Genomic DNA, 14,153 nt, shown 5'->3' with positions numbered 1-14,153 from the left:
GGTCCCCTCCTATCAGATGACTCTAACCTGTCTAAACTTGATAAAAATATAGCCAGCACCCACCCCTATCCTTCCTTATCATCTAATACTACCCTCTCTTGGCCTCCTAGATTTTAGACTACCCACACTTATACCTGTTTCCATGTATACAAGAATACATTATAGACTAGGATCTACATATGAGGGAGAACATGTATTTTTTGTCTTTTTGACTTTGGGTTACCTTAGTGTTATACATTCAAGATACATCCATTTTCCTATAGATCACACACACACACACACACACACACACACACACACACATATATATATATATATAACTGCTGAATAATGTGTATATATACCACACTTAAAGGATCCGTTCGTTCATTGATGGATGCCTAGCCTGGGTCCATCTCCTTGCTGTTGTGAATCTAGCAACAAAAGCCATGGACAAGCTAGTGTCTCCATTGAGGAAAAAAAAAATTTCCCAAATTGATACATTAAGTAATGCTTAGTGAGGGAAAATAACTCTGGACTCGGGTGGACAGTAAAGAGCTTGGGGTAGAGGCAAGGAAGAACGGGAGGGCGTTTAGAACTACAGAGCAAGAGGTAGATTTCTGATACCAGGAAGAGAAAGAGTGGCATTCCACATCAGGTGTGCTGAAGTTCCAGGACCTCCTGCATCTGGAAAGGCTGCCTGAGTCCGAAGGCTGGTGGTGTATTATGTAAGGTTTCCCCAAGCCAAGAGGGTGGTATTGTCACTGGGCTCTGAAGAAGAGAAATGGAGTCCCACGCTGCCCTGGGGAAGTTGAGGGCTAACCAACACTGCACCGGGCGCTGGTGTGGGTGGGCACTGCACACAGAGCTGGTGTGGATGGGCACTGCACAGGGCACTGGTGTGGATGGGTACTGCAGAGGGTGCTGGTGTGGGTGGGCACTGCACACAGAGCTGGTGTGGATGGGCACTGCACAGGGCACTGGTGTGGATGGGTACTGCACAGGGCGCTGGTGTGGGTGGGTACTGCACAGGGCACTGGTGTGGGTGGGTACTGCACAGGGCACTGGTGTGGATGGGCACTGTAGAGGGTGCTGGTGTGGGTGGGTACTGCACAGGGCGCTGGTGTGGGTGGGCACTGCAGAGGGCGCTGGTGTGGGTGGGCACTGCACAGGGCGCTGGTGTGGGTGGGCACTGCACAGGGCGCTGGTGTGGGTGGGCACTGCACAGGGCACTGGTGTGTGTGGGCACTGCACAGAGCACTGGTGTGGGTGGGTACTGCAGAGGGTGCTGGTGTGGGTGGGTACTGCACAGGGCGCTGGTGTGGATGGGTATTGCACAGGGTGCTGGGGTGGGTGGGTACTGTACAGGGCGCTGGTGTGTGTGGGCACTGCACAGAGCACTGGTGTGGGTGGGTACTGCAGAGGGTGCTTGTGTGGGTGGGTACTGCAGAGGGTGCTGGTGTGGGTGGGCACTGCAGAGGGCGCTGGTGTGGGTGGGTACTGCACAGGGTGCTGGTGTGGGTGGGCACTGCAGAGGGCGCTGGTGTGGGTGGGTGGGTGGGGAAGCACTCCCACCATGTGGGAGAAATTTCACGTTATGAGCATGTGTGTTGTTGGGGTTGAGGACCCCCCACAAGCCTGCCTGTGGATGCATCCTGCACCCTCATTCCCATGAAGAGAGCTTCTGCTTCACGCTCCTGACTGCGGTTTGTCCTGTAGTCCTGTGAATACGGTTTTCAGATTTCTCTAGAAAAGCCATCGGGATAAAAGGGAAGTTACCAAGCAGCCAGGTCTTAAGTTGCTGAGGACAAAGGTATTCCTCTGCACCACAATTCACATGGAGCCGTCTGTGTCCTAAAGAGGAAGTGCGTGCTGCTCTCACGTCCGAGACACTTCAGAGGAATTCTGTTGAGAAACAAATAGGGATGAGATGTAAAAGAGAAAGAGCAGACTGTCTCTCCTTCACTCCCAAGGGAGCAGAGACCCTTCCTGGTGACAGAGTAAATGTCTTCAGAGCTTGGTGGGGACTGGATGTTGGCTCCAGATGAACGTTTGGTACAGACTGAAACCCTTTCCTGCCTAGTCTCTCAGCATCTTGGTGTGCAGGGCTTGCCATCAAGACGGCCACAAACCAGGGCTCACAGGATAGAAATATATGTCAAAGTTCAAAACTGGTATGGGCTGAGGGAGTGGATTTGTTCACACCACTAATGTTGCTGGCAACTGTTAGCATTCTTGGCTCATCACAGCTACATCCGATCTCTATCATCATTGTTATGTAGCATGCACCCTGAGTATATGCCTTGGTGTCCAAGTTTCCTTTGAATAAGAACCATAGTGAAATTGCATTCCAGCTCACTCTAGTGACTCCATCTTAACTAATTATGGATATATCCATAGCATCCCAGTTTCCACATACAGGTACATTCTGAAGTGCTAGAGATTGGATTTGAATGCATGGGTTTCTGTAGATGTTACAGTTTTTGTCAACTTGACACAAACCTAGACGTATCTGGGAAGAAGGAACATCCATCAAGGGACTGCCTCCTTCAGATTTGCCTGGGTGTGTCTGTGGGGAATTGTCTTGATTGATGATTGACATGGGAGGGCCCAGCCCATTGTGGGCAGAACTATGCCTGGGCAGATGGTCCTGGGCTATTCAAGGTGTCTGAGCAAGCCAGTAAGCGGCATTCCTCCCCCGAAGCCTCTGTTTCAGCTGCCCTCTCCCGGTTCCTGCCTCGGCTTCCCTCGATGGTGGCCTGTGAGCCAAACAAATTCTTTTCTCTCCCGGTTGGTTGTGAGCATTTTATCACAGCAACAGACAGCAAAGTCGGACAGCAGGAGACACAGTTCTCATGTTGACCTTTGCCCTACACAGGTTTCAGGATCCACGGCATCGCAGGCCGAAGAGGGGATGAAATGCGTGGGCTCTCTCACTGAATCAGCCTTGGAGATGCTCTGAACACGGTCCCCACACTTCAAACGCAGGCTGAGCTCACACCATGGCAGAGCTCAGTGAGAACTGAGGACTCTGGATGCCCACGCCCCTGCTGAGGTCCAGGCTAGGGTAAGATTCTTTATTGTATTTTTAATTTGAAATTTTTATTCTTATGTGTGTGGGTATTTTGTCTGCACGTATGTCTGTGTACCACATGCATTTCCTGGAGAGACCAGGAGATGCCATTGGATCTCCTGGAACTGGAATTACAGATGGTTGTGAAGAGCCACGTGGGTGCTGGGAATTGAATCTGAGTCTTCTGTAACTGCAGCTGGTGCTCCTAACTGCTAAGTTATTCCTCCAGCCCCTAGAACAACAATAACACACACACACACACACACACACACACACACACGACAGGGTTTCTCTGTGTCCTGGCTGTCCTAGCCTGGCTGTCCTAGAACTCACTCTCTAGGCCAGGCTGGCTTCAAACTCAGAAATCCACCTGCCTCTGCCTCCTGAGTGTAGGGATTAAAGGCATCCAACACCACCACCAGACTAAGGGCAACATTATTTTTTTTAATTAATTTATTTTTATTTTGTTGGTGTTTTGCCTGTATGTCTGTGTGAGGGTGCTGGATCCTAGAGTTACAGACAGTTGTGAGCTGCCATGTGGGTGCTGGGAATTGAACCTGGGTCCTCTGGAAGAACAGTCAGTGTTCTTAACTGCTGAGCCATCTCTCCAGTCCCTAAAGGCACCAGCTGATGATGAGTAGTCGGCACCAGCTGATGAAGGCTGGTGACTGTGATGTACACCCAGGTAGGAGGACCTTGTGCCACCCAGCCTGACCTGGCATGTGCTGTCCAGAGCCCAGGCAATGTTCTCTGAGGCAAAGAGTAGCCTACTTAGGCATCGTCCACTGTACAATGAGAACTATATTCTCCCTGTCTGGCCCACCTAGGGTCAGGAGAAACTCAAATAGGATAAGATAGAACGACGTTGAAAAGACTCCCACACCACAGCAATATGGGCCCTTATTCTCAGGCTGTCATGCCTCCCTCCCTGGGAAGCACTGGTGGGTCTCTCCTCTCCATGTTGCATCCTGAGTGTCTGCTGGCAGGTCTGACCTCTACTGTTTAAAACACACCTGACCATCTCATGGCTGGCTTTACATGCAGGGGTCACTCGGCCAATTTGATTTTCCCAGCCAGCCTGCCCAGCTGCTCACAGGAGCAGCCAACATCTACCTGGAGTTTTTTTTTTTTTTTTTTAATCCCAGCAGCCCTGCTTGGCGCCAGTTAGTGAATTTGCAGAATCCAGCTTCTGGGACTGGGTTCTAGCCAGGTGAACCAGCCGGAGGGAGCTGGGGAGGATTCCAGGCACGCACCTGTGACTCAGGTTTCCCCCTTACAGCCGCTCTTTCCTGGCTGGTGCCTTCCAAGCACCTCCATCCTGCAAGATTGACAGCTCACTTTTGGTTGGAATCAGAGCGTAGGAAGCGGTCTTTTCGAACTTCCTGCGCAACTCAGCCTGCCAAAAACCCTGCCACCGGTTACCTTATTTACCCTGGCCACCAGGCCTCTCTCTGCACCCTAAGAAAACAGATTGCTGTCCGGAGAAAAGTCCATGCATGTTTCCTTTCTGGAGGCTGATCAAGTTCTGAAGAAAGGCTTCCTGCAGTCCATTACACCATTTTGGTTTGTTTTATCTGTCTCCACCTGCAGAGCAGGGAATTAGGGCTGCAGCCCAGGGCCAGGCCAGCAGATGACTACAGAGAAGGCGAAGCTGGTGGGTGTGAGCTTTCCACAACACACCGCGGCCTTGTTCTCTTTAGCCGGGCATTGTGTGCTGAGGCCCAAGCCCAAATCTGAATAGGATTCTGTGTAACTTGATCTGTTTTCTTTCTTTCCTGTATTCCTGTGAGCCAAATTTAACTTCGCTCCAATCTGTGGCCTGTACATATAATGTTCTGGGCGAGGGTGGGGGTGGACGGGGCGGCGGGGTGGGGGGTGGGGGTGGGGGATGGGGGTGGGGGGGGGTAGGGGGTGGGGGATGGGGTGGGGGATGGGGTGGGGGATGGGGGTGGGGGAGTAGGGTTTGGGGGATGGGGGTGGGGGGGTAGGGGTGGGAGGATGGTGTATATCCTTGCGGTTTTCTTTTTCCTATCTTCCCCTTTTTACATTTTTTTTTTCTTTTGCTCGTCTGCATTGCTCACCCACGGATCACCCTTTGCCATGTATAACTCAATATGACTGTCTTGTCTGCAGCCGTTAACCCTTTAGAGAAAGCGGGTGCATTTTGTGTGTCTCATAAGCAAACCACCGAGTTCCCCCACCCCCACTGCCAGTGCCCGGTTGGCGCTGTTGGAGTTAACAGCTGGCCAGGGGGAAAATGTGAACTTCCCTAGAAGTGCCTGTGCAGCAGTTAGTAGGGCCCCACTCAGATGTGTAAAAATAGCCCCTTGCTTGCCAACAGGCAGTCAAGGAACTCGGATCCCAGGAGTCACCGGACCAGTAGTGGGTGCCTCCTCTTCAAAAGGATTGTGTCCTAAATGTCCCAGAAATACCACCAAAATCGAGGTGGGGAGGTTTTCAGGGCAGACAGAAATCCGGTCGGTGTCCCGTTAAAAGCTCCTCCAGCTGTGGCTAGCTCAGGCCTAGGCAGAGGCCAAAACCCTCAGGGTTCATAGACATGTCCTGCTGTCAACCTGTGTGCGTGGAGGGGCGGGGAGGGGAGGGGCGGGTGGCGGCTGATCCTTTCTGGTTGAACAGCACCCCTGTATCCCTTAATGGAGGGAGAAGGCAGGCTGACTAGAGAGGGTTGTCAAAGGGAGCTTCCCTCACCTCCCAGGGCAAGTTCTTCCTTCAGTGAAGGGTTGAACGTTGGTACTCAGGTTGTTGTGTCTGGGGCATCATCGGACAGGCAGTGACAGCCATAATGGTTTTATTGTGCATGGCTTTCAGAAATCACAAAAATTCTGGGAAAACAACAACCCAGAACCATGGGACTCCTTGGGAGGGGAAGATGTCTTGGGTCATCGTGGGCTATTTTTAGAATGGAAAATGTGCTGCCTCAGAGAAAACTAGTCATGTGCCCCAGCCCAAGTAGGGCACAGTGAACCCTGCCCCACGAGTCCTGCTGTCCATTTTTACCCAGCCTTGGCACGCCTTCTTCTCCAGGAAGCCCTCCCAGCCTGGGGGAAGGGCATAGGCAAGACTCAGCTTCCCTGAATATCCCCACCACCTTCCCACATGGGTGAGCACTGAGGTAGCACTATGTCCAGGAGCCACAGTGTCTCAAAAGCGCACACTTGAGCTCTTCTGGGACCCCTGCTACCTGCCATCCCAGTGTTTGGGGAGGGGTCTCGGCTTGAGGTCAGTGTACCAATGTGGCTCACCTGCTTCATTTTGGGGACACAGTGGATTTCCCTGTGGGGGTCCTCTGTCAGTTTCCCTTTGGAATCTGGAATCATCATGCTATTTTCAAGATACGGCATGTTCATTATGTACTGCTCCTCAGGGGAGCTGCACCTATTTTCCCAGAGAGAGTAACACCAACCTATCCTGCCTGGGTACCTGTTGTGAGCCAGGGGCCTCCATGGTTTATCCACTGACCTTGACACAGTGTGGAAGATAGGGGTGGGACAAGGGAGTGGTCCACTGATAGTGTCTAAAGGTACAAGCAGGAACACATGAACTAGGACATCACGTAGTCAAGCCTGGTCTTTGGGAAGTGCGCCAACCACATCCCTTTCCAGCTCATGACCCAATGGTGATTTCTTTTCTTCTCTTTCTTTCCTTCTTTCCTTCCTTCTTTCTTTCTTTCTTCCTTCCTTCCTTCCTTCCTTCCTTCCTTCCTTCCTTCCTTCCTTCCTTTCTTTCTTTCTTTCTTTCTTTCTTTCTTTCTTTCTCTTCTTTCTTTCTACAGTATGGCATTTGTGTGTGTGTGTGTGTGTGTGTGTGAGTATGTGTGTGTATACCTGTGTATGTGGAAGGCAGAGGACAACCTCAGGCATCCTTCCTTAGGCACTAATCATCTAGTGTTTTTGTTGTTGTTTTGAGACAAGGTCTCTTCATTGACCAAGTAGGCCGGGCTGGCCGGCCAGTGAGCCCTGGGACGCACCTGTCTCTCCCTCCGAGTGCTGAGGTTACAAGCAAGCATCATTTGAGCCAGCCTTTTTATACTCTGTGTTCTGAGAACTGAGCTTGCTTTATGTTCTGAGTCATCACTCCAGCCCTCCTGTCTGTCTAAAAACCCAGACCTCCCTCTTCCCCGTGCATGGCGGCGAGCACCTTCCCGAGGTCCCAGCTGTGCCCGCTACCTTACACTGGCCCCGTCCAGCCTCAGCAGCTGTACTGTTGCCGGGCTGGGGCCTGGGCTCAGACTGCATTCTGCTCTCTTCCTTGGAGGAAGTGGAGGCACTCTGCTAGCCCGTGGCTAACTCGGTAGCCTGCCCCTAGGCCACCCCCACCCCACTCAGGACAGAAGCCTTTGCCTCAGCTCCCATGCTGTGGGGCTGACACTCCGCATCCCAGGATGTTCCTTCAGAACATGTGGCGGGCCTCACTTAGCCCCCTGCATATACTCTCTGGCCCGGGCGTAAAGCTGGTTGTTGTGGGCTCCCAAGACCCAGGCAGCTACTTCCTCCTTGGACAGAAGCCGGTGTCTTCCCCAGAGGTCCTGGCCACAGCTCAGTGTGCTGTGGTTGGGGCAAAGTGTCCACTCTTTCACAGAACGTTGGGCCTGCTCTGACACAGCACGACTTAGAGGCTTGTCCAGAGAGGGTGTGGGACAGTCACCTGCTGTAGCAGTCCATTCCTGAAGCCATGTGTCAACAGGCTTGGAGCGCTTTGGTGTTCCTATTCTGTTGACGCATCCCTTCAGAAGCCAGTGCTCTTAGAATTGGTGGGGGTGACTTGGACATCCTTGCCTGTGGTTATATTGTTAATCTACTGCTTTCAGAAGACTGTTTCCATTTCTTAGCCTCACTGCAGAAGGCTTTCTTAAGTTAATCGCCTGGAAATAGCGTCAAGTTTCTTGCTCAGAAAAAAAAAAAGAAAGAAAGAAAGAAAAGAAAAAAAACCCAAAAGCTTCCTTTCAAGGGTTTGTCTTGCACAACCTGGGGCAGTATCCATGTGGGGAGGTGCGGGGTTTTAACTGTGGGTTCTCTTTCAAGGATGTGCTGTTGGGGTACTCAGAGGGGAAGAAAACTCCCTCCCTGAGTCCCTCCCTTGTGTGGCTATTCACAGCTTGGATTCTACTTTACCCAGACTAAAGTGTCCGTCCATGGCGCTGCTGCTTACCTGTAATGTCAGCTTCTGGAAGGCAGAGGCAGGACAGGATGATCGCTGCCAGTTTGGGGCCAGCCAGGGCCTCACAGCAAAGACTTGTCTTCAAAAGCAAACAGAACTGAAAGCCTCAGACAAAAAGCCACAGAAGACAAATGTTAACATTGCACGGTTCGTCCAGACAACCCGTCAGCCATATTTTGCCTTCCCGGTTTCTTTCCGACGCCGTGGAGCAGTACCCTCCCTGCCGTCAGCTGGACATATTAATGTTTTTTAAATTAAAATTCAGTATCAGCTAAGAGGTCCCAGAGTTGTGGGCGATATGTTCTTTGTTCTAGAACTTCGAGTATCATGAAACTGACGTCAGTAATTGTTTTCCTGTGGGCTGCTTATTAAAAGAAGTGATTTTTGATGAATTATATGAGGTGAGTGCTCTCAGCATGAGGCTCATCAGAAATGAAGCCCTTACCAATCACAGCCCCGCCCGCCCCCCCGGGGGGGGGTGCATGCGTGAGCGCAGGGGAGGTACGTTTTCAGATGTCAATTTCAGCTGATTGTTTCTGAGGCTGTGTGACTGTTATTCCTGTGTCCTGTGGTGCATTTTATAGACTGATATTAATTTTTAGAGATAAATTACGGGTAGATGTCTGCAGATGACTGTCTGTTTCAAGCATGGAGCCAAGATATGGACTCTGGTGACATTCACAGGGAAAATGGTGAAGGGTACTACACTGTGACACCTTTTGTCCAAGATGGGCCTTCCAGCACTGGGAGATGGGAATACTGGTGGGCAGAGCCTGGAGCAGGCAAAGCCAATGCGGTCCCTTCCTCCCACTTGTGGAGACACCAAAAAAAACCCACAGGGGCTCACAAGCCACAGGAGGGCCATGGTTTTAATTTGCCTTCAATAGTGGAGTCATCATGTAAAAACCCAGTGATTACTATTCCTGCGCAATTCAGAAAAGCTGGGTCTATGGGGTCTATTTCCTCCCCGGTGTTAGTCTGCTGAAGCCATTATTAGCTGTCCACTAGTTCTTATTCCTTCGGTTCCTGCTGGGCCCTGTGAGCATGTAAATCTCAGCCTCACCTCCAGGGATAGTCTGGTGAAAGGGAAAGTCTTTCCCCTGGAGTACCAGGACTCGAAGAAATCACCCCAGCCCGTTTGCTCAGCTCCGTGCTGGAGCTGACAGCGTGGCTTCAGAGCATAGCTGTAGGGTCAAGGTCAAAAGACCCCTCCCCGAGAGAGAACAGAGCCAGCAGAAAGAGGCCTTGGCACATGCCTGCCCTTCCTCGGGGCGGCTCTGGTGTCTGTAATGGTTTGGATGTGAAATGTCTTCCCGAGACGTCTCTCATGGTCAAGTCCAGCTGGTGGATCCAATGATTGACAAGTTATTGGGTGATTGAGGGTTCTGACCTACTCCATGAGTGTGATTCTGATGGGTACAGAATTCTGATGCCGTTAGTGGGAAGTGAAGGGAACTCCCCCCTTTCTCCCCCCCTCCCACCTCTCCCTCCCGTCTGCCAAGAGGTGTCAGCCACATGCTCCCACTACCACGTGATGCTCTTGCCACAGACTCAACAACAACAGAGCAGCAAGTCAATTATGAGCTAGCTGTAACCTTGACTCAAAGGAAATCTTTCTTCCCCATTTTTTTTTTTTTTGAGTCGTTTCTTAAGGTGTGCCGTGTCCTCTCCATGTGAGTAGCTAGCACGCTGCCTTTCTCCTGGGCCAGAACTCCTCAGATTCAAGTGACTTCCCAGGTGCAGTCTCTTCTCAGGCTCACACGGGGGACTGTGCTGCGGAGAGGCTGTGGGAACATCTTGAGTTTGTCTGTAACCAATCTTGAGCCATTCTGGCTTTTCAAATTCACAGCAAACCCGGCCCGGTCAACGCGGCTGCAGTAAAGTGTGAGGAGCGAATACACTCCTGAGTGTGGATGATGGGTTTTTCCTCCCCCTCCCTAACCCCCCCCAACTGCATGGTTACCCTCCAAGTTGTAATCTTATCATGTTTAGCTGGTTCCATATAAACAGATCTAGGTATATTTTCAGCTGAAACCTGTTAAGAACAGATGTGCACATGGCTACCCAGTGCTGATCCATGGAAGTGTGTTTTTCCATCAACAGCCTTAGCTCTCTCCCCTTCCTTGAAGAGGGAAAGAATTAAAAAAAAAAACATAACTCTTGAAGTGGGTATCACACACTTCTGGGTTCTGTGCAGCCTGGTTTTGCCAATGGTTTCCAAACAGCAATCTGGCGCATGAGACCATGAGGACAGAGGAGATGTTTGGTGGACGGTGTTGGCTGGCAGTGGGATGGGGTGGTGGTGGCAAGCCAAACACTCTAGTCCCCTGCACCTGTGCCAGCCTTCCGCCGAGAACTACAGATCCTCTGACCCGAGGCTTGAGAAAGTTCTTCGCCACACAGGAGTGCCCAGCAGCTGGGGTTTTAGTTGGGTCCAGATGCAGTTAATGAAAATTAGCTGCATGTGAAAGAACATACCGTCTGACTCTACTTACATGAAGAACTTAGAGCAGTTAAATTCCTGTGGAGATGAAGAGTGGCAGCTGTCAGGGCCCGAGGGGAGGGGAGTGGACAGGTTCTGCTCATTGGCTAGAGAGTCTCCATTTTTGCAAGTGAAATAGAAGCCTGGAGACTGTGTTGCACAGTGGTGGGAAGGCAGTTAACACTCCAGAGATGTCTGCTGAAAATACACCTAGATCTGTTTATCTGGAACCAGCTAAACATAACAAGATCACAGCTAATGAAAGGAACTCATCAAGATAGCCACCAGCATTACTGACTTTTCTTGTTGCTAGGGCCAAACACGTGACAAACAGTAATTTAAGGGAGGGTGGGCTTTGTTTTTGTTTTTGTTTTTGCTTACAGTTTGAGGGTACAGTCCGTTCTGGGGGGGGGCGGACTGAAGGGCTGGCTGAGGGAGCTTGAAGTGACTGGTCACATCACATACTCACTCAGGAAGCTGAGGGTGCTGAGTGCTGGTGTTCAGCTTGTCTTCTTTCTGTCATTCAACTCAAGCCCCCAGCCCATGGCAGGGGGCTGCCTACAGTTAAGGGGCATCTTCCCACCTCAGTGAGAGTCCCTCGCCGGCTTTATGCAGAGGCTTGTCTCTCAGGGGGCTTGTCTCTAGCTGTCAAACTGATTATAGCCACCGTCACTTAGAGATGGTTGAGTAAGGTGAGGCCTGGTGCTCACACTGGCCATAACTCAAGTGGGGTGAGGAAAGGTGGGTTATGCTTGCTCAGGTTTGAGTCCCCAAGAACTGTCCTCAGGTGGCCCCTCACTCTTCTCCTCTGACAGTTTAGCAACCTCCTAGGTCTTGCAGGCATATCGGGCCATCTGTGATGTGTCCTCACTGGTCACCGTGACTCTGGAGCACAGAGCTGTCTTCCAGGGGCCTACCTTTCTCTTGCAGTTGCATGAGGGCCCTGTTTTCTACCTTCAGTGGACTCTGGGTAAAGCAGAGTTGGTGTTGTCCTCTGGTCAGTGGCATCTGGTGGCTCTGAGCCAGCATTGGGAAGGGGGAATGGAGGCCTTAGGTAGGGATGGTGTGGACAGTGGGCCAGCAGAGTGAAGGGACACTGTTTCCAGCCTTAGTCCACTACCCTGGCAATGTGGGTCTACACACATCACTTTGCTTTGTTTCAGGGCTGGGGAGCTAAAGTACTTGTCCCACGAGCACCCACCTAGATAAAGGCCGGGTTCTGGGGAGGCAGACACAGGCAGATCCCTGTAGCTCCCTTGGTGAGTTCAAGGCCAGTGAGAGATTTTGACTCAAAGTTAAGGTGAACAGGGTTTGGCTGCACAGTCTCTAAAGATCCTTTGTGGGTGCTGTCTGCCTAAATTCTGTCGAACCTGGCAGCCTCCCCAGGACACATTGGCATGGAAATGTAATGTGCTTGTGTTTTGTAGTGCCTGCCAGGACTTCCAGAGTTGAGATAACCTCAGACACGTTGCTGGGTCCCAGGGCAATGGGCCATGGGCTCCAAGAACAATGAGCAGTATGGAGAGGCCCTGAGCTGAGTCTGAACTAGGCAAGGTAGGCCCTTAGGCCACCTGACAAGACAGGCTCCCTTAGAGAGAGGCTTGAGATCCGCAGAGCAGGAAGGAGGGCGGCTGGCTTTCGGCATGAGAGCAGCTTCCTGAGGGCAGAAGAGAACGCATTTGTCTTAAAGAGGGGGAAAGAACAAAACCAAAGCATTCGTTAGCACTTCCGGGAAGATGAAAGGACAGGCTTGCTCTTATACTAGCCTCCGGGGAGCTGCGGAGCTGACTGGGAAAGAATCTGGTGGAGGATTCTGCTATCCCGATGGAGGGAGGGGGCTCCACCGGCTTCTCTCTGGCTGCTCTAAGGGCACCAGCTTGCGAGGTGCCCAACCCATGTCACCGGCTTAGCGATTCAGACTTGGTTTTTGAAAACCTTATGTGAGGCCCAGCTTTCCCAGTGTCCTTAGTCTCAAGTTTTTGCCTATTGTGGTGATTTTGGCTGTCCCCCGCCCCTAATGTGTTCTTCACTGGCGATTTTGGCTGTCCCCCTCCACACCCCCCCCCCCCCAATAAACATTGACAGGCCTTGATTTCTACAATCAATTTTGGAGATTCCAGAAGCATGATGCCACTCAGTTCCTTCACACACTTGGCTCATGCTAGTATAGGATAGGTCTTTCAAAAAAAAAGTTTGTACCTGGGTGTGGTGGTACATGCAGTCAGGAGGCAGAAGCAGGCGGATCTCTGAGTTCTAGGACAGCCAGGGCTATACACAGTAACCCTGTCTCAGGGGGAAAAAAAAAAGTGTGTGTGTGCATGCATGTACACACGGTACATGCATGCCAGTGCATGCATGCATGCACTTATCTATGCACCTATAAGGTCCAGAGTTCAGCACTGAGTTCCTTCCATGGCCACACCTGGCTTTTCATGGGTGTTCTGGAGATCTGCAGTCAGGTTGTTATGCTTGAGTAGCAAGGACTTTATCCACTGTGCCATCCCCCCAGCCCTGAAGTAGCTCTTCTGAGCACAAGTTAGATACTGCCAAAATGTAGGCTAAAGCTGGCAGTATAGGAGATCGAGCGGGGAACTTGAAACCATTCACCCAATGAGCAGGTGTCTCCACCTGGCCCGGGGAGCTGTGGTCCATCATGATCCCCAAGCCGACGCCAGTCTGGGATGGGTGGAAAACTCCCCCTCATTCTGTCTTCTCTTGGTTGCTTCTAGATCCCCTTTATCACTTACATCGCTGTCCCAATTCACCGGGTTTTGAGAATCTATTCATGGCCATCCATTACTATTTCCAAATATTGCCAAGATCAGCATAATGGGTGCATTACCCCCCAAGTGACTGGCAGCTTCGTGACCTTTCTTTCCAGCCACAAATGAAGGGGACTTACAAGACATGTGCCCGCCTGAGTAAAGCACACATTCTTTGTGGAAAAAAGAAAAGAAAAAAAAAAAAAAACCAGGATAAATTACAGAGAATGGCCGCGTAATGATTACAGAAAGGTAGATGAGGCAGAACCCATTAGCGAGCTGCATTTTGTTCAAAACTGAGAGAGTGGCAGGCAGACTAACACGCCTTTGTGCTGGAACCCACTCAGCCGTGGCGATGAGTAATAATGCAGCCGGGGATCTGTGCATTTCCCCCCTTTTGTGCCTATTTTCATAAGTTAATAACTCAAGCATGGAAATCGGCTCAGGCTGAAGCCTGGTGGTAGAAGCTGGGCAAGCGGTGTGGGAAACATGTTGTTGTTGTTGTTGTTGCTTAGTTTAGCTTGGTGTTTTTAAGTGAGGAGCGGCGATGCCACCGTGGGTTTTCTCTAGTGACACGTTCGTGTCAAACCCGAGACCGGTGTGGATCTGTTTCACCGGGTTCACTTTTAAGGCCAGCGGGGAGCAGTTTCTCTACTCACAGGTGTCCTTTTCTGTTTGG

The 14,153-nt window shown here is 51.2% G+C and overlaps 1 protein-coding gene across 12 annotated transcripts in view; it reads left to right on the top strand.

The window, feature by feature from the left end:
• LOC121828826 (uncharacterized) overlaps window positions 1-14,153 on the top strand; it is a 196,861-nt gene that overhangs the window by 83,584 nt on the left and 99,124 nt on the right. For all 12 annotated transcript variants that reach the window (XR_013050745.1, XR_013050746.1, XR_013050748.1 and 9 more), the window contains one exon: window positions 2,858-3,046. Coding sequence is in view for 8 of the 12 variants with exons in the window: in XM_076570605.1 (XP_076426720.1) it covers window positions 2,858-2,919 (62 nt within the window). In the remaining 4 variants the exon portion in view is untranslated. The remainder of the gene's footprint in view (window positions 1-2,857; window positions 3,047-14,153) is intronic.

The sequence above is a fragment of the Peromyscus maniculatus genome, chromosome 4 (assembly GCF_049852395.1).
Source record: "Peromyscus maniculatus bairdii isolate BWxNUB_F1_BW_parent chromosome 4, HU_Pman_BW_mat_3.1, whole genome shotgun sequence".
Classification (NCBI taxonomy): Eukaryota; Metazoa; Chordata; class Mammalia; order Rodentia; family Cricetidae; genus Peromyscus; species Peromyscus maniculatus.
Note: the sequence above shows the minus strand (reverse complement) of the source record. Positions and strands in the feature narration are given on the sequence as shown.